Source organism: Pan paniscus, chromosome 3 (assembly GCF_029289425.2).
Source record: "Pan paniscus chromosome 3, NHGRI_mPanPan1-v2.0_pri, whole genome shotgun sequence".
Taxonomy (NCBI): Eukaryota; Metazoa; Chordata; class Mammalia; order Primates; family Hominidae; genus Pan; species Pan paniscus.
The window spans coordinates 38,212,077-38,239,708 of record NC_073252.2 but is presented as its reverse complement, the minus strand read 5'-3'; the positions used below and the strand labels follow the sequence as shown (position 1 = coordinate 38,239,708).

Genomic DNA, 27,632 nt, shown 5'->3' with positions numbered 1-27,632 from the left:
AGTGGAGGACTTCTTCCACTCCTCTTCCTCATCTCTGCTCGCTCTCTGGCAAAGGTAGTTTTCAGTGAAAAACAGAGTATATTGACGGCTGTTCTTGACCATTTCCCACGTGTTTATGCTCCCAACAATCCTTTTTTTTTTTTAATAGGTCTCACTCTATCACCCAGGCTGGAGTGCAGTAGCACGATCACAGCTGACTGTAACCTTGAACTCTTGGCCTCAAGCAACCTCCCACCTCAGTCTCCCAAAGCTCTGGGATTACAGGAGTGAGCCACTTCGCCCAGGAACAATAATATTTCTTTCTCTATTTTCTTTTTCAGGAACTGGCAGGAAAAAAAAATTTTAATTAAAGTATAAACAAAAGCAAACAAAAATCTGAACTTTAAAAAATACATTTCCCTTTAAAATGAACAATATCCTGCCCTGAATTTCAATGTCTTATTTCCTGTAGATAAATCGGAAAAGAGTTCACAAGGGGGAAAGAAAGCAGAATGGGCCATGCTAGAGAGGCAGACAGACAGGCATCTCCTCATCCCTCCCATTACGGATGTGTGACATCATCTATTATAAAGCTACATTCTTCATGGAGAAAGGAAAAGTACCAATACTAAGTCCTATCAACTCTGGCTTTTGAGAAACAGCCGACTTCACAAGAGAACTAGGACTCTCCAGACAGGAATGTTTCAATGATCACTGAAAACGCCAACAACAGAGGAGTGGGCAGGCAGTGGTGAGGCAGAACAGAAGTAATGTGCAGACAGGGTGTTAAACACAAGAAACTTACACAGCTACAACCCAACGATGCGTGTCTCTAAAAGCGTGTATTTATTAAGCAGTACCTTCTGACATGTCCCCTGCTTTTGGGATCACCACTACCCCGCTGAATTCCAAAGAACCAAGAACTCTTTCCAATGGCTGAGAGAAAACAAAGCTGGGAGGCTCTGCTCCATCATCCAGGACTGTTAATGCTCACACTTCTTTACTCAGAACATTCCAAACACTTCTGTACTAACTCACACTCTCAATGATTCATGTATGAACTACATGAACACATAGGTCCTGGGACTTCTGTGGCTGCTGGTCAGAAGAAGGCAGCGACTGTACACAGGTGTGACCCTGATTCATATTAGGTGAGAGATTTTTTAAATTGTTTAAAGTTGTTTTTAAAGATAACTCTGTCCATTTATAGTCTCTGGCACACAGAGTTAAACGAATCACTAAGGGACACTTGGAAGGAATGGGGGGAACTTCTGATTACTCTTCTCCATAACCAGATGATTCTAACTGGTCACAGGAACCCAACTATTACAATGAATAAATCTTGTTAGAAGAATCTAGAATTCTTACAGTGAGAGATTTTAGAAAACATCTACTCCAATTTTGTTATTCAGAGAATTTAGCAAATTTGTCCAGGTCACAATTAGTTCACAGCAGAGCTAGGACCAGAAGCCGAGGCACCCCTGTCACCCCATGAGACCAACATACCTCTCTTGCTCTGACTGTAGGGATCACCACCTCTCCCTCCCATTATAACCCTGCTCCAGGGCTTCAGATGGGGAGACTCATCCGCTTGCCCTCTTCCTCACAGCAGCAAAGTTCCACAGTCAACAACGTCTCTTACTTTGTTTGAGGAGTAATGACTATGCATGTTAGGTACCATTTTTGCTCACTTTCACTTGCTTCCTGACAATACATGTACCCATTGCTTGTATACTCACAAGCAGCTCGAACGAACATGTCACTGCTTCCATTTTATCTCCAAACCAAGAGTAAAGCCTGACTCATTTCTCTCACTCAATAAACATACCTGGGATGCACATACCTGGCTAGTCACAGATATGCCCCAGCTATTTATGCAACAAATTTAAACAAATCTTACTTTCGTTCATGAGGCGTCTCTGTGCTCACTGAGTGATACCTCATAAGTTTCCTTTGCGAAACCCCCGGGGACCCCCGGGCAGGTTGTGGAGGTTCCTGGCATTCCATGGGGAAGTGACTCAGGGTGTTTGCTCGCCTCCTGAAGGCCTGCTGGGGCGACAGCGGAGCTGGCTCTTCTGGGAGATGACTCTCCGAGTCACTGGACAGGTCCTCCGAGGAGCCGAGGAGCTTAAAGGAGCTCTCAGAGATGGGCAAGGCCTCCTTTTCACACACAGATGGCTCCTGGCAGCAAACACATAGCAGATCAGACACACCATGGGGAATCTGTGGGATTTATAAGTCTCTAGTTCCAGCGCGGGCAAACATTGCAGTATCTAAGTATGTGTTCTGATTATAATGCCATCTACAAGCCACCACCAAAAACGGAAGAAAATGAAGGTCCATTAAATAAATGCCTGCTCCTCAAGGACACGCTGCTGGCTTGCTGAAGAAATGGGGAGACTGGCCAAGTGCAGGAGTGAAGGACATAAGCCACAATCTTAACGTTCTGGGCAACGCCATGAATAGTGCCCTCTCTCTAGAAAACAGGACTGTTTACTGCAGCTTCTAAGGGGTGTGAGTGCTGGAGAACTTGTCTCCACTGCTTAACCAAGTTCTTTATCTTTGCCACATGTGTTCACTCATGTTAAACCCACATTTTAAGGCTCTCTCCGAATCTGATCTACTGTTGAGATTTGACTTCATAATTTGAGATTAAGAACTGTATCAATATTCTTAGAATATGGAAAATCACTCTGTAGGCACTTACTGCTGCAATTCAGGGCAAATAATTTCTTTCTGCACCTCAATTTCTTCTGTAAGAGGGTAAAGTAAAAATGTATCTGAGTTTCAAGAACAAAGCAAGATAATACAACCAAAAGTACTTTTTATGTTGTAAAATGTTACACAAACATAAGTTATTGTTTTATTAGGTATGCAATAAATCTATGGAGTGAGTGCTCAAACATTTGTTGAGAATCATGACAATATTTTAAAGTTGTATGCCTTCACAATGCACGCTTTTTCAAAGGAATGAACTACTACCACTCAAGCAAACTGATGTTTAGCACTGCACCCAGGACGTGGCTAGTGGCCAATATATTTTTAATATATTCAAAATATTTAAAAAGAGGAATTGTAGCAGCTTGCCCCTATTGAAATTGTTGGAAGAGAAAAAATAAATCAACATGAATAGAGTAAACAAGAACGAATGCATCTAACAGTGGACTGGAGACTCTGAATTCTACCTGTTCATTTACACAGTTGAGTGCCTTTTAGGTAACAAGTATTGAGGGTTTTAATTTGAAAAAAAAAAAAATGAAATGTGTTTACCAAAGGGAGAAGTTACATACATTTAATTGTATAAGAATTAGGAAAAAATTCCCAACATACTATGAAATATTGATTACTTTCATAACTGAAGTTTTTCATTCTTCAGGACTCAACAGTTGTGAAGATTCTTTTAAGGATTTAAAAGTCTGTCTAAGACAATACATCACAGAACACAATCTCCATCATGCAAACCTGTTGATCTAAATTCTTACTAATATCCCTCCAAATCATATCAAAGAGCTAACCCTTAGCTTAATTGGACAACTGAAAGGGCCATTTTCATTTGTCAAGTTTCAGGGCTATTTGGCTTCTTTGCAACTCCTAGGTGATCAATTTATTAGAAGGGATCCAATTACATAAAATAGAATATAGTAGTTTCTCAATTCAAGATGAATAAAAGAAAGATGTAAAGTACACATAAACATATACAATACATACAAGCAGCTTCTGAAAAGTTGCATCTCTCTTAGAATGACTCTAGAAATTGAAATCTTAGACAGACTTTTAAATCATTTTAAAAGAATCTTCACAACTATCGAGTCCTGAAGAATGAATATGTATATATTCCCAGATCTGCCTTTTGGAGAAAAATAAAAAGCAAGCAATAAGGCTTACTGGAAAGCCCGCTGAGTGACATGAATGTCTTCATGGTATGTCTATTGACACTGGTCTGTCTAGAATGCCTTCTTCTCTGTTCACTTCCATAGGCACAATTCCTACACCAAGATTTAGTCCAAAAGCATCACTGCCCCCTCACCCCTCACCTTTTCTCTGGTTCCACTGACCAAACCTAACTTCCCCTCCCCTTGCTCTTCTGACACTGAAGTTACCAATGTCTCTTATTTGTAACTTCTGGGCTCCTACCACACTCTGCTTGATGCTGGGGCTGTTTCTGTATCTGTCATCTCTCTCCTCCTAGGTAACTTCCTACATGAAAGGGGCGGTGTGTGGTTCATCTGTACACAACAAATAAGCAAACAGCCTTTCCACATTTGCAACGAATTGCAGGGTGGGATCAGTGTGTATTAGATGGAGGCTGGACGACCTATGTTCCCCTGGATTTTAACTTAGAAACTCACATTTACAAGACTGCTGTCTAGGACCTCACTCCCCAGAGGCGGTCTGCAGGCCAGGAGCAGCAGCATTGCCTTGGAGCTTGTCAGAAATGCAGCATTTCAGGGCTCCCCCCGCCCCGCCTACTGAACCAGAATCTGCACTTTAACCAGTCTCAGCTACTCAGGAGGCTGAGGCAAGAGAATGGCCTGAAACTGGGAGGCGGAGCACCTGAAATTTGAGAAGCACTCATCCATCTAAGGAAGTGTTTCTCAAACTGGTCCCTCTATCATGTTAGTAGGTGGTACAACTGAGTAGTTTGCCATGAGCATTTTAAAAATAAAATAGAACAAAATATCAGTATGTATTGTATGTTCACAGTAAATATTGTTTTGTGAACTTTTAATTTTGTGTGTGAATGTGTAGGTATGTGTGTTTGTGAACTACGCCACAATGTTAAATGTGCTTCTTACTGTAGGTTAGAAAAATTCTGAAAGCCATATGTCTAGGAGGGATGGCAGAGGACTGTAAACCCTGCCTGTGGTAAGGAGCTGGCCTCCACAAACACTCCCTCCCTCACTACTGCCAAAGAGAGTCCTCTGGCAGCAGAAGGGAAAGCTGGCCTCCCCAGCACAAAACCCAAACCTGCTTTTCAGGAGTTATAAAGTTGAACTGACCAGGCTTAAATATGATTAAATGTCTGGAAATCAAGTTATTAAAAGAAGGACATAGATACTTGCTTATTTAAATAAAACAGTAATGTTTCATTATAATCATAGAGCCAGCTACAGGATAAAGTTTCAGAAATTTAATTTCCCCACAAGTAGGGGAGAATGAAAGGGGGTGTGAAGGTTGAAAAATTACCTACTGGGTACAATGTTCACTATTTGGGTGATGGGTACACTAGAAGCCCAATCCCCACCAGTATGCAATATACCCATGTAATAAACACGCACATGTACCCCCAAATCCAAAATAAAATTTTCTTAAAAAAAGAAAAATTTAAGCTGTATACTTCTCTAAATTCACAAATCCACTTTCTGATGTTTTCCCAATATTAATTATTTTTTTAATAGGAAAATCTACTGCTTTTTTTTTTACACGGAGTCTCTCTCTGTCACACAGGCTAGAGTGCAGTGGCGTGATCTTGGCTCACTGCAAGCTCCGCCTCCCAGGTTCATGCCATTCTCCTGCCTCAGCCTCCCAAGTAGCTGGGACTACAGGTGCCCGCCACCACGCCCGGCTAATTTTTAATTTTTTGTATTTTTAGTAGAGACGGGGTTTCACTGTGCTAGCCAGGAGGGTCTCGATCTCCTGACCTCGTGATCCGCCCGCGTCGGCCTCTCAAAGTGCTGAGATTACAGGCGTTGAGCCACTGCACCCGGCCCCATCTGCTCTTTTATGTAAAACTTTTATGTTATGATAGAACTGCATGACCAGTCCTCCACCTGTGCCAAGAAATTTGCAAGCAGCAAACGTTTTATGATTGGAGGTATGTAGACAGGAGATGAGCAAGACCTATTTGTTGGTTTCTTCAGGGTGTCGTAAAAAGAGAAATGTGCTTACTTTGCTGGTGTTACTTAATGTACTAGACAGGGAGCTATCCAGATCCACACTGGTGGAGTGTTCCTGCAGGCCTCTGGCTTTATTACCCTACATAAAGAAAAGGCAGTCGAGTTATGACCCTGGAGGCTTTTGCAAAGGCATCAGCTAGAAGCAGATTGGTCCATTTAAATAAGCTCAGGAAAAAAATGTTATCTACTGAGAAATGCTACTAAGGATATTTGTACATTAAAATAATCAACATTTCCATCATTTTTTAAAAAAATAAATAAGACACTAACCTAAACGTTCCAAAACACCTGGTGGCTAAGTAATTTGGCATGAGTGATAGGCAGGAAGACAAGACAATTCGTCTATAAGGAAAATCAAGTGCTCAAGCCCACTCAGCAACTCCCTCCCCTGGGTCACAAGTCATCATAACGGCCAGCCGCATGTCACTCAGACAGCACTCTATCCCTTTGGGAGCTCTCAAATGCAGCCCCTCCCAACTCTGGTTTTGTAAATCAACTGTTTTTCATGATCTCAGAAGATATTGCAAAATTCTCAGAAACATCTTCGAAGAAAATAAAATTTAACTTTCCTTAATTAAAAAATAAAATAAAATCAGATGTTTCAAAAGAAGTGTGCCATAAAATCAAAAAGAACAATAATAAGATACTGCACACTCCAGAAAGGTGTGAAACTCTGAGGGAAAATCAGATTTGATTTCTCAGACGTGCTATCAGGCTATTTACACTCATGGGAGGGAGGGGTAATTTCTTAAAGAACTCCCAGATTGATGTACATGTGTACTTTGTTCTTTCTATAGAGCTATATTTGGCAAACTTTTTCTGTAAAGGGCCAGATAGTAAGTGTCTTATGCTTTGTGAGGCATATAGTGTTTGTGGCAACTGCTGAAGTCTGCAAAAAAGAAGCCTTAGATAACTGGAAAACGAATGGATGTGGCAGTGTTTCAACAAAACTTTATTTACAAAAATAGGAGGTGGGTAGAATTTGGCCCATGGGCATAGTTTGCTGACCCCTACTATATAGCCTTTTAGATAGCTAACACCAGCAGCTGACAGTAACTGTTTTTTAAGTTATACATAGTGATAGTAGGGAGAACAGAAGCCACACTTCAGTGTATCTAATGCATGCTCTTTATAGGGACTGGCTAACAAATATTCTTTGGAGCGGCAAAAAAATCCCATTGGATATAATACAAAAGAGTAAGGAATATTTTTTTTAAACCTAGGCCAAATTAAAAACAATTTAAAATGTAGATAATACTGTTATAAGCCTGAGAAAACATAAAAAAAGGTTTTATACTTTTACCTTTATGATGAACATTGATGGAATAAAAGCATAGAACTCAATCTTACACTCTCCTAAAAAGTGATTTAACTTAAATCAGGAGAAATTATGCTACTTACCCGGGACAAAATACTTTCTAAAGACTCTGTTAAAGATCTCTTTGCTTTGTTTTTCAGCATATCTAGCCTAAATCGAGTGGCACTGGGTGGTAATTCACTTCCAATATTCTCTGCTGCCATCTGCGATGTCTAAAAAAGTGAAAAACGAAAAGTCATTTATCGCTCCCTTCTCTGCTTCTTAAAGGAATGAAAAATCTCTAGGACACATCTTTTTGGCACCAGGCCATCATTCTGATCCTGTCTGTGATCTCATCTCATCTGCTCCTTAGTGACATGGCTGCAAGTCCAGGAAATAATTTTGCCTCAGAGAGTTGCTTTGATTACCCCAAGTAAAATGAGGAAATGTGCTTTGAAACCAATCAGTTGAAGTAGTTTATTGCTCAGACTCTGCAACTGGATCAGAGATCTGTCTTCACTAACCGTGGTCTTTGGCCAGTTTCTTACTTTTCTGAGCCTCAAACTTCCTCTTCAGTAAAGTGAGACCAACGGCAAGATCGAATCATAACACTGTGTTGTGAGACTCAAACAGGTAAAGTGTGTAAAACATTGAACACAGTGTGGTAGAAAGGTAGCTATCATTAGCTTTTCAAAATAAAACAATAACTTACCTTTGGGGGCATTTCAGAAGGTGAGACAACATAAATTTCTCAATTAAAGAACCTATTCTCTCTGCCTATACAATCCCTTCATCCCTTTCTACAGATCTCTTGCTTTCTTGCGTTTTCCTCTCTCCTACTTTTATTTTCCCATCATCCTTTCATTCTTCTCTGCAACCAAGCTTCTCTCCCTTAACTACTAGCCATAAAAACTGAAAATAAAAATACAATGGAGTTTGCTTGACAACCACTAAATGAAGTCTTAGTGTTACTTATTTACAAGGAGGTACTTTTTTTTTTTGAGACAGGGTGCCAGGGTCTCACTTTGTTGCCCAGGCTGGAGTACAGGGCCACGATCGTGGCTCACTGCAGTCTTGACCTCCCAGGTTCAAGCAATCCTTCTCCCTCAGCCCCCAGAGTAGCTGGGACTACACGCAGCTAATTTTTTGTAGCTTTTGTAGAGACGGGGTTTCACCATGTTGGCCAGGCTGATCTCAAACTCCTGAGCTCAAGTGATCTACCTGCCTCGGCCTCCCAAAGTGCTGGGATTACAGGAGTGAGCTACCACACCCAGCCGAAGGTACATTTTTTTTTTTAAATATGCAACAAAAATCTCTGAATTAAATTGTTTCTTATGTGGATTCTCACCTGATTGCTTTCTGTTAGAAAATAATTTTGTTAGAAAAAAAAACGGCCAGGCGCAGTGGCTCATGCCTGTAATCTCAGCACTTTGGGAGGCCAAGGTGGGTGGACCACCTGAGGTCGGGAGTTTGAGATCAGCCTGGCCAACACGGGGAAACCCTGTCTCTACTAAAAATACAAAAAACAGCCGGGTGTAGTGGCGCACACCTGTAATCCCAGTTACTCAGGAGGCTGAGGCAGGAGAATCGCTTGAACTCAGAAGCCGGAGGTTGCAGTGAGCCAAGATCATGCTACTGCACTCCAGCCTGGGCGACAGAGCGAGACTCCATCTCAAAAATACAAACACACACAAGCAAATCCCCCATTACTCTAAATACTGATATATTCTTTGTTGCAGTTATTTCAAGCACACAGAAAAGTGTAGAGACTTATATAACAAATACCTTTGTATCACCACCTGGCTTTGTTCAAGTGAGCGTTTGCCAGGGGTTGAGAACAGTAAGAAGCCCAGCTCTGGAGTGCAATGCCCAGGTGAAATGTTCCTCTGCTATTCCCTGGCTCTGTGGTCTTGGCCAGACTGTTACCTCCTGTCCCTTTCAGGTCCTCTACCTGCAGCCTGAAGACGTATAGTGAACTTTCCTCGCAGAGCTGTCATGAGGCTTAAATGAATGAATACAAATTAAAACACATATACCAAGGCCAGGTGCAGTGGCTGATGCCTGTAATCCCAGAACTTTGGGAGGCTGAGGCAGATGAATCACTTGAGGTCAGGAGTTCGAGACCAGCCTTGCCAACATGGTGAAACCCTGTCTCTATTAAAAATATAAAAATTAGCCAGGTGTGGTGGTGCACGCCTGTAATCCCAGCTACTTGGGAGGCTGAGGCAGGAGAATCGCTCGAACCCAGGAGGCAGAGATTGCAGTGAGCTGACATCGCACCACTGCACTCCAGCTTGGGTGACAGAGTGAGACTTGTCTCAAAAAATAAAAATAAAAAATGTAAACCAGACACTCAAAAAACGTCAGATATCATGACTATTACCTACTCTATGAGCTTTTTTTGTTTTCTTGTTTTTTGGGATGGAGTCTCACTCTGTCACCCAGGCTGAAGTGCAGTGGTACGATCTTGGCTTACTGCAACCTCTACCTCCTGGGCTCAAGTGATTCTCATGCCTCAGCCTCCCGAGTAGCTGGGACTACAAGTGTGTGCCACCATATCTGGCTAATTTTTGTATTTTTTTTTGTAGAGATGGGGTTTCGCCATGTTGACCAGGCTGTTCTCGAACTCCTGGCCTTAAATGATCCACCTGCCTTGGCCTCCCAAAGTGCTGGGATTACAGGTGTGAGCCACTGTGCCCAGCCTACTTTCTACTTTTAATGGGAACCACTGCAGACATCTTTGAAGCTTAATCACCACTACTTCCCCACACCTGGCCACATGCAGAAATATTTGGTGTTTATCCTATCAATTCATGTTTTCTACTTTTATATGTATGTGTCCATAAAAGATATGTAGTTGAAACTAAATGAATGGTGTCATACTGTACACATCCTTCTGTAAATTAGCTTTCTTCTTTCAATATTATTTTTGAGATTTATTCCTGTTGACAAATTTTTTTTGATTCACTCACTTTAGTCAGAGTGCAAATATTCACTGTATAACCTAATTTATCTATGTTCCTATTGTTAAACACTTATTTGCTTTTTTTTCTTGCTCTTACAAAGGAGGCTGCAGTGACCTCTCTTATATAGAGCTCCTTATAGACTCATGTGAAATGTTTGGCAAGGGAAATAATGAGGAATGTCCTCACTGGGTCACAGGGACTGTGCCTCTTCAGACTACACCAGATATTATCAAGTTTCTCTTCCCTGAATGGTACAAATTCATGTTCCCAGTATCAGTATAGGAAAGTTCACCTTTATACGGTATTGTCACTTTTTAAAAATTTCTGCCAATCTAATGGGCATAAAATGTTCCTTGAATATGTCCTCCCCTCATTCTACTGCTGTTAGGTATTATTTTATTCAGTCATCTGCTGTTCGAAGACCTTATGTCTTCTTTGAATAATGAAATCCTAATTCACTAATGAATGCTACACATTTTTCAAGGCATAAAAGAGAAAGAATGGATTCTCATAAGAGCGACATTCAGCTTTGTCCAATTATCCATAATTGGACTCTCTATGAGAATGAGAATATGCATCAAAAGAATGGTTACTACCTTAGAAATTCCTTTGAGAAGGGGAACTATCATTTACCTTTGTGTTTCACACTATAGAGCATACCCTGGACATGTAATATTAGCTTGTTCAAAATGAGTGAATGAGCAATGATCTCCAGGCAGGTCCACGGGAAATACACGCCTAAGGTAACAGACTCACTCAGCAAATAGTGACCAAGTGCCTGCTAAATGCTACGCGCCACAGGGAGGTGCACAGAATCTGTTGCAACCGGTTCTGTGCAATCACTGACCAAGTGTAAGTGCCTGTCCAGGCTCGAGGCAGCCTCCAGAGTGAAGGGAATTGCCCACAAAGGGCTCCCAGGGGCCTGCCTTCAACTCAACACCAGTTACAATGTTAAGAAAATGCAGAATTGCTTTCAAACTCATAATAAAGCTTTCATAAAAGTGAAGCAAGCTGAATTGTTTTGATATATAAAGAAAATATGAGCCAGGCGCAGTGGCTCACGCCTGTAATCCCAGCACTTTAGGAGGCCAAGGCAGGCGGATCACGAGGACAAGAGACGGAGAACATCCCATCCAACACAGTGAAACCCCGTCTCTACTAAATATACAAAAATTAGCTGGGCGTGGTGGTGCACGCCTGTAGTCCCAGCTACTCAGGAGGCTGAGGCAGGAGAATCGCTTGAACCCGGGAGGCGGAGGTTGCAGTGAGCCAAGATTGTGCCGCTGCACTCTAGCCTGGCGGCAGAGCGAGACTCTGTCTCCAACAAAAAAGAAAGAAAGAAAGAAAGAAAATATTAGCTAAAAGACTAAAGCAAGCAGCATCAGTTAGTAGATCCTAAGAGACAGAAGTGCATTTGTATGCATGTGTTTTTAAAGCAGGTCTGAAGAATCTCTGTGTACTTAATTCAATGTTTCTTCTGCTCTCCTCTACTATCAAAAAAGAGTCTTTTCCACGTCTATTGCCATAATTAAAATAAAATGTTTTTAAAAATTGCATTTAAAAAATAATTCACATTTAGAAATGACTTGTTTCTTATTTATCTTAAAACAAGTATCTAGAAGTTTCTCCTTGGAAGATGATACTGGTTCTTAGACAATAATTTCTTTAAAAAAAAAACAGAGATGGGGGTCTCGCTATATTGACCAAGCTGGTCTCAAACTCCTGGCCTCAAACAATCCTCCCATCTCAGCCTCCCAAAGTGCTAGGATTACAGGCGTGAGCCACCGTGCCTGGCCCTCACAGACAATAATTTCTAATTTGGAGGCTCCACAGTGAATTCTATTGCAGTCATCATATTGCACATCCTTCAACAGATGGGGTAAACTCTAAGCATGAAAGTTTGGATTCAAGTATTCAAGCTTTAAATCCTGATGCTATACTGAAATTCTCAGTTCAGAACTCACCATCCCAGGCTGGCACAATGTATCTACCAGCAGCCTTATTCATAATCAAGCAGCTCAGAAGGAGAATGGAGAAAGAAACTCTTGACATTAATACCACAGAACAAAAAGGAACAAACTACTGATACAAGCAACTGATACATGCAACAACAAACTACTAATACATGCAACAATGTAGCATAACGTTTCTGATGAGTCTCAGAAACGTTATGCTAAGTGGAAGGAGCCAGAACTCAAAGAGTATCATGCCGGCCAGGCGCGGTGGCTCACGCCTGTAATCCCAGCACTTTGGAAGGCCGAGGTGGGCAGATCACAAGGTCAGGAGATCGAGACCATCACGGCTAACACGGTGAAACCCCATCTCTACTAAAAATATAAACAATTAGCCGGGAGCAGTGGCAGGCGCCTGTAGTCCCAGCTACTCAGGAGGCTGAGGCAGGAGAATGGCGTGAACTTGGGAGGCGGGGCTTGCAGTGAGCCGAGATCGCGCCACTGCACTCCAGCCTGGGCGACAGAGCGAGACTCTGTCTCAAAAAAAAGAGTATGATGCCATTTATAAGAAATTCTAGAACAGGCAAAACTAATCTAAGGTGAAAAAAATCAAAACAGTGGTTACCTGGGGGAAGGGGTAGTGAGGACTGACTAGAAGAGGAATATAGGGCTACTTTCTGGTAGGATGAAATTTTTTTTTTTTTTTCCCCCGAGAGGGAGTCTCTCTCTGTCGCCCAGGCTGGAGTGCAGTGGTGCGACCTCGGCTCACTGCAACCTCCGCTTCCCGGGTTCATGCCATTCTCCTGCCTCAGCCTCCCTAGTAGCTGGGACTACAGGCACCCGCCACCACACCTGACTAATTTTTGTATTTTTAGTGGAGACGAGCTTTCACCGTGTTAGCCAGGATGGTCTCAATCTCCTGACCTCATGATCCGCCCGCCTCAGCCTCCCAAAGTACTGGGATTACAGGCGTGAGCCACTGCGCCTGGCAGGATGAAAATATTCTATATCTTGATAGGGGTTTGAGCTACCTGAATGTAGCAGCAGTGGTCAAAACTCAACAAATGGTACACTTAAGATTTGCATAACCTACCATATGTAAATTTAATCTCCCCAAAATTGGAAGCAAACACTAAATTCTAGTTAATGATATACATGCTAAAGTGTTTAGGGATGAAGGGTACTGATATCACCTAATTTGAAAGGCATGCAAAAATAAGGTGGACTAATAGATAAATATATGATAAAGCAAATTAACAAAGTCTTTAAAACTGTAAAATCTGGATGGTGGGTATATGAGTGCTCACGGTATAATTCTTTCAACTTTTCTATATGTTTGAAATTTTTCATAATAAAATGTCACAAAAAAAGAAAGAAAATCTTATCTACTAGAAAACAGACCCAAGAAAATCAGTAAGTAGTTATATAGCATTAAATTTTGTTAAGCTCCTTAAAAAAAAAACACAATAATTAAGATAAAGTACTTAGACATCAGACAAAGTGGCTCCACTGCTCACTAGTAACTGCTTGACTGCTCTTCCCCATTTCCTCATCTATAAAATGGGTATTTTACCACCTACCTCAAAAAACTTGTAGAATGAATGGAGTCATTTATTTAAGGAATGAGAACTCTATCTGGCACTTGGCAAACATTCAGTAAGTGGCAGCTGATTTCATACTAATTTTTGTACCACCTCTGTGAATACAGGTGGAAACGACAAGTCCATTGACTAAAACGTGACAGCCTCTAACTTAATGTATAAGTCTTGCCCAAACTGAACCCTGTTCTATAAGATCAAAAGACTCATTCAGGATTTTTTCTATTTCACAACTCCTCTGACAGTTCTCCAGCACTATTCTTTTGGTCTTTGAAAAGCACATATGGCCTCCCTGCCGACCCTGACACGCACAGCACTGAGAGAAGCGCTCACTGTCCTCTGTCAGCTTCTGAAGTCCTGTGGCCAGAGAAGTTCTTTGTCAAAGCCATGATCCTACCACGGTCTATATCACATCTTCCCACATTTTCAAAAGCTTTAGAAATTTTTAGGTGCAACAAAAAGGTAATGAAATCCATGTGGCTAAACTGATAGCAGAAAACATGAAAAGGATCTATCAGTGAATCTCAAGGCTGTGCCTAATGGGTCTATAAAGCAGCTGCTGCTCTGAAAAACCCACTCCTCAGAGCCCATGAGAGTGTCCAGCCTGGAGTACACCAACCTCATCAGGGGATTAGGGCAGCTTCTTTATAGACGAAGACATGAGCCGTCTGGGTCATGATGTTTAGAAACCCCTAGTAAAAGTGTTGCACAGATGCCAGTTCTGCTTGTAAGGCTCAGTCACTTCTACATTGAACTCTTATGTTTTTTTGGGTAAAAAAAAAAACATTAAACACATTTCTCCATTGGATGATCTATGCCCAAATCATAAAAATATTATCCTGGTCCATAAAAATGAGTCTGCAGTTAGGTCAAAACTTTCCATTCACCATAAATGCTCAAAATGTTTAGTAAAAGAAGACTTTCCATCCACCGTAAATGCTTCATTCCCCTTTCTAGCAGTTATAAATTACTTCAAAATTATCAATTTCCTGTTGGAACAAGTCAGACTGACTCAGATAAAAGAAAATCAGAACAGGGAAAAAGCTATCAGTGGCACAAGAGGGGAAAAAGGGAGTGGAAAAGAGAAAAGAAATAGGCTGAAAAATGAACTCCAGAATTAACTGAAAACTTAGACCAAGTGGTCCATCCAAAAATGAACAGGAGAGACACAGAACTTGAATGCTATCTTAAGGGTACAGGTTGGGAAGGGAGGAATGGCTACAAACCAAGACCACAAGTCAAAACCCCAAAAAACACAGGTCATATACTCATGTTAGAGTCACTGCTAAAGGACCTCATGGCTGGCCAATGAGATTAGAAACCGTGGCTGACACTGTACACCAGCCCAAGTGTTCAGGGAAGGCACGTGACTGCCAAAGCCACCTAGAAGGTAGAAACCTTATGTGGAGATTTGCTAAGTGTACACCCCATGAAAACTGCACACTTGGTTTAGGGTCCAGACGCAGAGGCTGCCGTAGGACAGGGCACACCACTGAGCACACAAGTGTCTTTGGAACACGTACGTGGGGAGTGTTCAAAAAGAAAAAGGGAACATACTTTTGGGAAACTGAGAAACTTGTACATCCTTCACTGATTTTTCTCTAGATTTCTGGCCAACAGGTAACTTTAGCAAATATAAAATGTGTATGTTTTGAAGCTATTAATGGTTCATTATGAATGGACTCACATGGAGTCCAAAAGACAAAGGAAATGGTCTGTGGTACCATGTAACATAGGGACTTCCAAACCTGAAGATCTTCCAAGGGAGAGATCTGCAGAGAGCCCCAGCTTCTGCCTTGAGACCCCACAAAGAGAAAAGCTAAATAAGGCTGTAGACAGTGGAGGAGGGGAGGGAGACTCTGTATTTCCACCATGCAAAATGGAATTAATCCAAGTTCTAACCTGAATAGCACATAAGTCAGGCTTGCCAACATTGTATCTGATTTGTGACCTAGCGTTTATATCACAAAGGACGTTCAGGTACTTTTTGTAATTCCAAAGGCAGCCATGCAATGTCCTTCCAGGTTTACAAAGAAGAAAGGCGAGGTGACAAACCAGCTCCCTGCAAGCCAAGCAGCTCATCTTGGTGGCATCCACTCTTACACTCAATTCTTGCTGCTCTAAGCCAGTCCTCTTATTAGAGTAACTGCTCTGCCACCACTATGGTGCAGGCAGAAACTTTTCTTACCTTCTCAAGCATACATAGTCTAACACTCCCAAATTTCCCCTCTGTGTGCCAACAAAGGAAAATAAAACATAGGGAGAAAAAAGGTATCAGAGTTTCAGAAAATCCTCAAAACGTTGTTTATACAGAGACTTGGCAGAGACTTGGCAACAATTACAAGAGACAAAAATGCCATACCTGCTTCATCTCCCCAATATGGATGTGTTCTTTCTGTTTCTCTTCATATAAACATCTCAGAAAAGAAATAATCAATTCATTCTCTCGCTGCTCATTTCTCGGTCTCAATTTCTTTAAAACAAAAATCAGAAACAGGATTTATTTTTAATCGTCAACAATATTGCTAAGCCGTCTTTTTAAATGCTAACAGCTTCCATCCACTAAACTAGTGCTTTTACTCAATCATCTCACTAGGGGGCACCAATGATCCTAAAAGTAGAGAGAATTTTTAAAAAGGAACAGTGGAGCCAGTGGGCCAGATTTAGCTTTTCATCTCTGATGTCCTCCCATCTAAAAATGAATCTTTAATATCAGATAGAGACACAGTCAAAATGTTTAACAAATAAATAGTTTTTAAAACAAGAGGAAAAACACAAAATCCATATAAATACCCAAAGGTCAGGGGCCATGATGACCAAACATTGACAAACTCTTAGGGAACGGGCAAGGAAAACGGCAACGGGATTCAGTGTCATAATTTCCCATGTCGAATGTGTTCACCGTGAAGCACTCTGTGGAATCCCCATGGGGCACCCCCTTCCATACAAAACTTCATGGCATGTACATTTCTTTCTTCTTTCTTTAAAAAAAAAATTCTCTCTATGCCTTTTAACTTTTAGACAGGGTCGTGGCACAGCACACTGGACCAGAAGTCAGGACATGTAGGTTCCGGCTGCTGCCTAGAAGTGTGAAGCCAAGCCCCTTAATCCTAGCTTCCCTGTCTGCTGAAGTGAGGATGGTGCACAGAGGAAACTCTATGGTCTCCTCCTGCTCCCAAATGCTTTGGATTTGAAATGCCAGAGTGAATATTTTTAAAGTCCACCTAATTTAATGTATGATTTTATCATATATGAAGAAAGTAAAATGAATTGCTTTGGGATACACAAAGTTTTTAGTCTATAAATTTTGAAAATACATCTTTTTTTATGTTGACAAGTATCCACTGCCTGTTCCTCCCCTCTCCCTACTCCAAATTTCCAGACTGTTCTTTAAAACAAATTCAGTGACATAAATGGATCAACTACACAAGGATCTGAATCTGGGTCAACACCACTCTTGGTCACTTCTTCCCCAGCTAACTAAGGAAGCAACTTTACCCTGCACATAATAAGCATTCAAAGCAAAGGTAACACTAACCCAGACTTTCTGACAGTCCTTTCTTAAAGAAACCCAGTCCTTTCTTAACGAAAAAGATTAAAGGTAAGTTGTTCTTGTTACTTAAGGAAAGGATAGTTAATGATTAGAAGGGTTTGTTTTCATTGAGGCCTTCCTGTTCTTTCAAATTTCGGACTGAAATATTAAATATTTTAGAGGCTACAGCAGACACTCTCAACCTGGACTCCAGGCTGTGAACCCCAATATTACAAAATTTTACAAGTTATATGCAAAAAGTGGATTTCTCTGGAGAAAGTGGGCATTAGATTCTCAAAAAGGAAAGTGGCAGTAATGCCACAATCCCAACTTAACACTGCTAGATCAAAGGGTTATGGGTACACTGAGCCCAAATGTCCACAAAACAACAAGAACTCCCATTTATGGTTGGCGGGGATGCAAAACAGTACAGCCACTTTGGAAAACAGGCCAGCAGTTTCTTGTAAAACTAAACACATTCTTACCACATAACCCAGCAATTGCACTCCTTGGTGTTTACCCAAATGAGCTGAAAACAGCATCTTTATTCACAATTATCAAAACTTGGAAGCAACTAAGATGTGCATCGATCGGCAAATGGGTAAAGAAACTGTAGTGCATCTATAAAACTGAGTATTATTCAGCAATGAGAAATAAGCTATCAAGCCATAAAGAGACATGGAAGAACCTTAAGTGCATATTGCTAAGCAAAAGAAGCCAGTCTGAAAAGGCTACTGGGTGATTCCAACTACATGACATGCTGGAAAAGGCAAAACTATGGAGAGAGCAAAACGATCAAGGATTAGGGAGGAGGTGGGAGAACAGGCAGAACACGGGGATTTTTAGGGCAGTGAAACTATTCTGTATGATACTGTAATGATGGGCACATGACATTAAGCATCTGTCACAACCCACAGAATACAGAACACCAACAGTGAACCCAAATGTAAACCATGAACTTTAGTTAATATCAATGTACAAATATTGGCTCATCAATTATAATGAAGAAACCCTCAGTAATGCAAGATATGTTAAAAATCGGAGAAACTGTGGGGTGGGGGACAGTGAAAGCTAATACGGGAACTCTGTACTTTTCACCCAATTTTCCTGTAAACCTAAAACTGCTCTAAAAACAATTAAGTCTATTAAAAAAAAAATGATCCAGGGAAACAGACAGGAATTATGAGGCCTCTGAGCAGGTACAGGCGCCTGATGGTTGGCCCACTCTTTCTTCTCCTGTGTCTTTAATTAAACCTTCTGGCTATCTCCACAAGAAAATGTATATTGTGCTTGGAGAAATTCTTCATCATCATCTATTTCAAAATATTTTAAAGGGCTAATCATATAGTAAGAGGAGGAGTATTAATATATTTTTCCCCTCAAAATACACTTTTAAAAGTTATTCAAATAGGAAGGAAATTAGACCAACTGGGAACAGTATACTACCACAGTTGTTTTTCATTAAAAACTGATTAAGAATCAGAGACTGCATCATGGAGCTTGTTAAACATCATACAGAAGTCACTAAAGCAGAGAAATAAACGTCGATGGTGTTATACACAATCAAGAAACAAATCTTTCCTTAATGTAATTCTGAAATACAATTAGTGAGGTGTCACCTCCCTAAAATCTCCCATGCAACTTCACCATCCTCGATAGTAGCAAATCATTAATTCTTTCTTTTTTTTTTTTTTTTTTTGAGATGGAGTCTTGCTCTTTCACCCAGGCTGGAGCTGGAGTGCAGTGGCACAATCTGGGCTCACTGCAAGCTCCACCTCCCAGGTTCACGCCATTCTCCTGCCTCAGCCTCCCAAATAGTTGGGACTACAGGCACCCGCCATCACACCCGGCTAATTTTTTGTATTTTTAGTAGAGACAGGGTTTCACCGTGTTAGCCAGGATGGTCTTGATCTCCTGACCTCGTGATCCACCCACCTCTGCCTCCCAAAGTGCTGGGATTACAGGCGTGAGCCACCGCTCTGGGCCAAATCATTATTTCTTAAAGGTGATTTAACTTTATGAACATTCATTAGTCAGAGAGATAAGTCTTAGGAAAATAATGGGGAATCGAATTGGGTAACATCACTGTGCCATCAAAAATTACTTGCTTGTTCAAAATTAAACTATGATGTCAGAAGTCAGGATGATGGTTACCTGGAGGCAGACACAAAACAGGACTATGAGGCAATGGAAATGCCCCATTTCTTTCTTTTTTGGGGGGAGACAGCGTCTCGCTCTATCCCCCAGGCTGGAGTGCAGTGGCACAATCCTGGCTCACTGCAACCTCTGCTTCCCAAGTTCAAGCAATTCTCATGCCTTAGCCTCCCGAGTAGCTGAGACTACAGGTGCGCACCACCATGCCTGGCTAATTTTTGTATTTGCCATAGAGACAGGGTTTTGCCACGTTGGCCAGGCTAGTCTTGAACTCCTGACCTCGGGTGATCCACCCGCCTTGGCCTCCCAAAGTGCTGGAATTACAGGCGTGAGCCACCGCGCCTGGCCAGAAATGCTCCATTTCTTAATCTTGGCACTGGCTGCACAGTTGTATATACCTTATAAAAATTCACTGAATTATACATCATTGATTTGTTTGCTTTTCTACATGCATGTCATACTTCAATTTATAAAAGAATATTACAAAATAATTAATTGCCTGTTAAAAGTAACAAAACTAAATTAGTTACATGTTTCTTAACCTATAAGAGGCTTATAAATTGTCATAAACGCAATTCAGATATAAACTGCCAGCTGGGCAAGGTGGCATGTACCTGCAGTCCCAGCTACTTGGGAAGCTGAGGTAGGACGATTGCTTGAGCCCATGAGTTCGCAACTGAAATGTGCTCTGATCACACCCTAGAATAACCACTGTGCTCCAGCCTGGGTAACAGAGTGAGCCCCTTTCTCTTAAAAAAATAAATAAATAAATAAATAAATTTCCAACACTGATTAATGCATCCCAGAATGTTGAGAAAGCCCATGGTCTCCTAAGGGAACTACTTAAAAAGACAACACTCACTTGGACACTACAGTCTAACATCTTAAAACTTAAAGTTTTCAGTCTAACATCTTAAAACTACAGTCTAACATCATTTTAAAACCATGCAAAATCCAACTAAGCTGATATATATTCTTCAGAAAGTAAAAAGAGTCTCTTCTGACCATTAACCTTTAACTTGTGAAGTCATGTTACTTAATGAATTATCAATGTCTACTGAGTATAAATCTACTTGATTTATCTAGTCAGTATTTAATTAAGTCATTCCCTGAAACACACTCATATAGATTAGGAGAATTAGACTTGGAGATATTTTATTTACTAGCTCCACGTTGGCTTCACAGCAATTCTTATCCTGAGATGATCAATTTGGATTTAGTATATTCACCCAGTAACAGAGCATCATGGGGTCATCCTAACATATGCCCAGCTAGATATGTTTGAAAACGAAACATTTCAAAAACGCTCATAAATAAAAAGATGGCTTTGCAGTGTGGTATGCCCACATGCCCATCTGGCATTAAGTTCTCAGAGTGCTCAAAATTAGCTTGTTTACAGTAGAGATAACCTCCAGCATCGTTTACACAGTTATTAGTGATTTCTTTATAGCTGTTAGAGCTCCATTTTTTGATTTAATATTCATTTACATGATCCTTAAATAAGGTATGTTTTAATAACTAAGTAATCACGTACCATTAATTTCAACAGTAATTACATTTCCCTTATGAAAATTTGCACGTAGAGGACTTTTTCAGAAACAAATTCCCCTCCAGGAAAGACTGAACAAAGGAAAATATTTACCATTCTATTTTATAAGGAGACTCAGGAAACTGCAAAGCCACCTTTTTCCTTACAACCTTTTTGAAATGTATGATTTTCAAGCACATTAGCCGGCACTGCTGTCTAAAACGAAACCAATGACTTGGTTTATAAAATGTTTTATAAAACCAAGAATGGTCATTGAGGACATAATTCAACAAGACCATCTAACAAGCCTCTAGAATAAAAGATCCATGCACAAATCTGTATCACTCAAGGAACAGCCACACTCACAGTGATGGAAGACAAGGCGAGAGCCGGCTTTTCAAAGTTGGTGAATACAACCTCCCTTTGGTGTCTGGAGCAGCTTAACAATTACAGAGACCTCCAGAACAACACACAGGGGCCTCAGGATATTAACTGAAAGCTCTTTTTCTAAAGCAAACCTTAGTCATAATCTACTCTGTTCTAAAGTGTCTTTACCATGATGTACTCAGTGTCTAAAAGCCTGCATGAGTCAAAGAGAATCTTGGAATCATATCCATTAGGAACATCTCATTGCTGCGGAAGAATATTTTGTGTATTACCTATACTGATTCATCACACTGCTTTAGGGAGAGCTACGTGGTGCTGTCTAGACAAAAAAGAAAACCCACATTATGAGAGGGAAGTTCCTCTTCTATTCTTGATAGAAAGATGGTTTCTTAAAGTGACTGGACAGCTCTAGAACAGTAAGTGGGCCAGCATTAGATGAAAAAGGCCCCAACTTGAATTGTAAATGCATTAACAATCAGAAGCATATTGTCCATTTTTGAATTCCAAATGCAAATCACAGTATATTTTCTAAGAGTATTGTGTACTTAGAACTCTAAAGATCTTTTAAGAAAAGACAAAGTAGCATGTCTCAAGTTGATTCAGAAGAAAACAAGAAAATGCAAAGACAAATGAAAATTGTGAAAATTACCCTCTAGGCTATTTGAGACATGAAAAAACATCTTTCTATGCTCTCTTCCTGAAGCATATGCCAATTCTACTGTAGAAGGAGAACAAGGGAATAAGACAAGACCTCTAACATGATTAAAATGAGAAAGACGGCCAGGCGTGGTGGCTCACGGCTGTAATCCCAGCACTTTGGGAAGCTGAAGCAGGCAAATCACAAGGTCAAGAGTTAGAGACCCGCCTGGCCAATATGGTGAAACCCCGTCTCTACTGAAAATACAAAACTTAGCAGTGTGGTGGTGGCAGGCGGCTGAAATCTCAGCTACTTGGGAGGCGGAGGCAGGAGAATTGCTTGAACCCGGGAAGCAGAGGTTGCAGTGAGCCAAGATCGCACCATTGCACTTCGGCTCTGGGCAACAGAGCGAGACTCTGTCTCAAAAAAACAACAAAGAGAGAGAGAGACAATCCTTTCATTTTTTTTACACTAACAGAAAGCAGATCGTGGATCCTAGTATAGTCTTTTCCCAGTGAGGAAGGAAAAGCACTTAAACCCACCCAGTTGCTAGCTGTCTTGTTTTGTTTAAAGGCTCCTCTATTTGTAGATCCTGCTGCCCGCCCCTCAAAAGGAGATATTTATTCTTTGATATGCTTCCCTCCCTAAAAAAGTGCCAGGGAATCATCGAAAATGCCCCTCAGCTAAAGCAGACATGAAATTTTGGATGACCTCATTAAAGATTCATAATGAACAGGCTACAGGCATGCCAGCACACACAGCATGGTCTCCCCGAGATACATTGCATCTAAATGCAAGGGCAAGAGCTAGCTTCCAAGTTTATTGCAGAAAGCTGATGAGCTTGAATTTTGTTTTGTTTTTGTAGGTTTGATATATTATCGGGTTCCAAGTAGACAGCATGACCTAAATTTATTTTCAAAAATGAAAAAAAAAGGTGTCAGGGGAAAGAAGGAATTCTGTTCAAGTTCATGTACCAAACATTGTCTCATTCGACTCCCACACTTAGGTCTGAAATCCTAAGCGGGAAGGGGCGGGCAGAGGTTTCCCAGGGAACAGATGAGTGCATGCGGACCAGAGGCCGGACCTTCTGTCTCCCAGCCTGAGGCGCTTTCCATTTTATAATTTCCTCTCTCTTATTCTAACACTTGTTTAAGGAAGAGGCTTGCCTGTTTCATTTAGTTTTACTATCTAAGCTAAGGCCTGATGGGAATCTGCAATTCTGACCTGGACACTCTATGAGACTGTGAAAGCTTAAGCCAAGCATGTCCAACATGTGGCCCAGGGCGGCTCTGAATGTAGCCCAACACAAATTCATAAACTTTCTTAAAGCATTATGAGATTTTGGGCTGGGCGTGGTGGCTCACGCCTGTAATCCCAGCACTTTGGGAGGCCAAGGCGGGCAGATCATGAGGTCAGGAGTTCGAGAACAGCCTGACCAACATGGTGAAAGCCTGTCTCTACTAAAAATACAAAAATTAGCCAGGCGTGGTGGCGTGCTCCTGTAATCCCAGCTACTCAGGAAGCTGAGGCAGAAGAATCACTTGAACCTGGGAGGCAGAGACTGCAGTGAGCCCAGATCATGCCACTGCACTCCAGCCTGGGAAACAGAGCAAGACTCTGTCAAAAAAACAAACAAACAAACAAAAACCATTATGAGATATTTTTTTTGCTGTTTTTTTTTTTTTTTTTTTTTTTTAGCAGCTCATCAGCTATCGTGTCTTTTATGTGTGGTCCAGGACAATCCTTCTTCTTCCAATGTGGACCAGGGAAGCCAAAAGATTGGTCACCCCTGAAACCAAGACGAACTCAAGGCACCTTCCCCCAGGTTGGGACAACACTGGTTTGCTATTTTGTACACATAGCATTTCCCAGGTAAGCTGCCTGCCTTTTCTTTCCTTCTAGAAATTAGCAACTGTACTGTACCTGAACCTCTTCAAAAATAGTCGCCTGCTCCTGATTGGTTAATGTCGTCAGGTGCTTTTGCAGTTCTAGTTTTGTTTTGGAAGAATTCATTCCTATTAAGAGAAAAAAGAGAGGCATGAAAAAACTCTATATAAAAGTTGTGAGATAGGGAGTTAACCTCTTCCACACACATCCCCTTCACATTCTCTTCCACTTCAGACTTCCAAGGTTTTATGAAAAAAAAAAATTTTTATTTTTTTTTTGACATGGAATCCCACTCTGTCACCCAGGCTGGATTGCAGTGGTGCAATCACGGCTCACTGATTATGCGAGTCTCAACCTCCCAGGGTCAAGCAATCCTCCCACTTCAGCCTCCCCAGTACCTGGGACTACAGGTGCATGCCACCATGCCCAGCTAATTTTTGTATTTTTAGTAGAGACAAGGTTTCGCCATGTTGCCCAGGCTGGTCTCGAACTCTTGAGCTCAAGCAACACGCCCACCTCAGCCTCCTAAAGTGCTGGGATTACAGGCGTGAGCCACTGTGCTTGGCGTGGAAATTTTCATCGATAATAGTGTCACTGTTATCTTTGTCATCATCTTCTGAGCTCTGATGTGCTAGACACTGTATAACAGGCATTAAGCTTGCACCATTTAATTCTCAAAACAATCTGATGAAGAGGATGCTATTATCCCCAGTTTACAGCTAAGAAAACTAAGACCCAGAGAGCTTACATCATTCCACAGACCAATAATTTGGACTCTACCTCAGGTTTGTGTGGCTCCAAATTACTTTCTCCATGTTAAAACACCTCACGTAATCAGAACCTTCTCCTCAGAAAATGATAAATTCTTGTGTTGATATGTAAACCTGACAACTTTTTCTTAGGAAAAAACAACTCCTATTCTGTTGGAAAACTGATCCACATTTCTCTTGCATACCAGGTTCCCATCACGGAAAATTGATGCATGTGGCTAACAATTTTTCTTATACCACCACATGCTTATTAATAACTTCATTAACATTACATTTATGTTACAAAGAGTTTTGAGGAAAAGTTATAAAAATAAAGTCATTACATAATTTTAGTACCCATTAGAACCCGATATTTCAAGAAGTTCCTTCCCCACACAAATACGGCTTAGAGCCTGCACTGCCTTTTCTTGGTATCCAGAGATAAATGTCACACATGATGAGAAGGTTGATAATGAAAGGATATGCTGACCCAACTGCCATGAAAAGAAAAAAAAAGCATGGGTTATTTTTCTTCCAAGGGCAGCTCTCGCCTCACCCACCTGGCACTCTCTTCTCATCCTACCAGGGTGGCCCTGAAGCAGAGGCTTGGCCAAGGCTCTGGGCTGGAGAACAGTGTGCGAGGCACCTACATCACTACGGATGGCCGGGAGGGAAATCTGCTGAGCCAGGGACTTGGAAACCATGCCTTCATTTTACAGATGGATTTGCTGATGCCCAGAGAAGCCAGGTGACTTGTGAAAGGCCCAGGAGGCCCATCGGCAGCCAAGCCTGCCCAAAGCCACGGCTCCTCCCCTCCCACAGCAGCTGAGGCAGAGCCCACAACCTCTAAGTAGGCTGGGACTGTGGCAGAGGTGGCTGCTCCTATCACACTGTTGCAGCCATCTCTGCTTCCAGAAAGACATTCTTTTTCCCTTTTTCTTAACCCAGGAAAACCCTGAAGCCACCACAGAAATAATATTTAAGTGACTGCTACTATGCCACTTCACTTAACACTTTATGTGCATTATTCATTTCACCCTAAAATGAATATTAGAAATGGGCCTTTTTATTTTAAGTAATCTCAATGCCCACCTGAAGAAACTGAGGCACATCGAAGTATTTTGTCCAAGGTCATCAGCTAAGTAAGTTGCCTCCAGCAACCAAACCCTTAACTGCTCCACTGCCCTCCCTGACTAGCAGAGCCAAGTCGCCTGACACTCAGGTGGCTGCAATACAAGAGCAAGCTTAGAGGTGGGTTAAAGTGCAGGAAGGATGGCGCCTTTGTCAAAGTGCAATGCAGTCACTCTTTCAGCAAGCTGTCAGGTCACATGAAGCCAGGGAAACAGACAAGGCTTTACTGTATCAACTACTTAAATGCCGAAGCGAAACAGAGTTAAGATTTATGAATCAAATAAGCACTAAGTCATCATGCACTAAAAATCCCCCCCACATATGAAGGACATCTCTGACAGCCGAAGTATCATATTTTGGAAAAACGATATTGTTTCATGAAACATTCAGATGTGGAGAATAAACCCCAAGGCTTAAGAAGAGTTAGACTAACTCGACACTCTGCCAATCTCAGGTGAAATCACGAAATGCAGCTTATTCTTCGCTTCGGCAGCTATGAAGCAATCCTCTGGGCAATTTCACCCTGTCTGCAGGATGCCTAATTCATGAGGTCCTTCTGGTCCCATCTCTAAATAGCCGGCCCGCCTAGGTCCGAGTTCCTCCCCCAGGGATTCTCACACAGCTAGCCCCTCCTGGGTGGTTTCTGTACACCCACTGAAAGCACCCTTCAGTTCCCCACTGAACGCATCTCCTCAGAGAGGCCCAGGTGATGCCAAAATGGCTTATGGAGGGAATGGGAAGCCAGGACCGAAGCAGAAAAGGTAACCAGCATCAAGAGAGTTTCCAAACTACAACCCCTCCTGGCTCCTCTGGTCAGTGAGGCCGCCTCCCTGGCGGTGCAGAAACGGCCCTTGTTAGAGAGAGCGGTGATGAATGGCTGTGTTTTACTGAAGGAAAATTTGCTCTGAGAGCAAAAGAAAATCTCAGTTCAACTATTTTTTTTAATGAATGCTCCTCTTTTAAAATAAGCAAAAGCTATATAAATACCACTGAGTTGTATATGGTTCAAATACAGAACTGGGTAGAGCTGCACTTCTGATATGTTGCAATTAGAGCAGAGTGCAGCTAATCAACATCAACAGCGTTATTGATTCTATCTTATAGATTCTGGGGGATGACTTAACTACACTTACTGATTAAGAAAACATAGTCTTTTAAGTCTTTCTTTGTGTGGCCACATCACTAATCCTCTCCACAGTTTTACAGAGTTCTTGATCAGACCATATAACTTCCTGCTAGAACTACTTTTACACCAACATACAATGAGTTTTAACAAGCCATTTCATTCTACTTATTAGGAATACAATAACAAAAAGCAAGGAACCCTAAAACTGTTTATGTAATAACTAGCACTTCTTCTACTAACAATGCACTTCTTCTACACTTTTAGAAATGAGTTCCATCATGTAGGTAAAACATACCCCCACCAGACTTCTAATTGCACTATTTAAGAATGTTCTCATGTTAGTAGAGTTTTGTGCCTTGGTTGGATTTTATCAGGTGAAAGATGGATCAAATGATTAATTCCAAAACGACGGCAGCAAAATCCCTACCCTGATCAAACTTTTCAGCTGTAACTTTCTCAAAACTAAGCCAGACCAAAGAAAGATTTATCAAGGGGAGCTCTGGAAGCATTCCAGTTCCCGCAGATCGTGATCTGCTTTATCTTCAAGGCCAAAGTCACTGCTGGCTTTTTAATAAGCTCTTAAGGGGCATTTCTATCATCATTTACCTTATCTTGACAACCACTAAGGAAAGGGTTAGTGATCCTCTCAGTTGGGAACTCTAGTTAAAGCAAACATTTTCTTGTTCCCAGATATATTTTGTATAATGTCAGCAAATAGTAACAACGTGGAAAACACAGTTGAATATATTAATCATGTTTCTTCATTTTAAAGAGCACTGTAATGCTACAAATGACCCTTCCCAGACCTTAAG

The 27,632-nt window shown here is 41.4% G+C and overlaps 1 protein-coding gene across 8 annotated transcripts in view; it reads right to left on the bottom strand.

Annotated features, from left to right (window-relative positions):
* The window catches only part of TBC1D1 (TBC1 domain family member 1), a 248,435-nt gene that overhangs the window by 86,159 nt on the left and 134,644 nt on the right, over positions 1–27,632 (bottom strand). For 5 of the 8 annotated variants that reach the window (XM_008957560.7, XM_003832157.7, XM_008957562.6 and 2 more), the window contains 5 exons: positions 23,851–23,942; positions 16,052–16,162; positions 7,278–7,406; positions 5,869–5,955; positions 1,880–2,160 (listed from right to left, as the gene is read on the bottom strand). In XM_008957560.7, coding sequence (XP_008955808.1) covers positions 1,880–2,160; positions 5,869–5,955; positions 7,278–7,406; positions 16,052–16,162; positions 23,851–23,942 — 700 coding nt within the window. The remainder of the gene's footprint in view (positions 1–1,879; positions 2,161–5,868; positions 5,956–7,277; positions 7,407–16,051; positions 16,163–23,850; positions 23,943–27,632) is intronic. The other 3 variants (XM_008957561.6, XM_063603511.1, XM_055111266.2) reach the window with 1 other exon arrangement.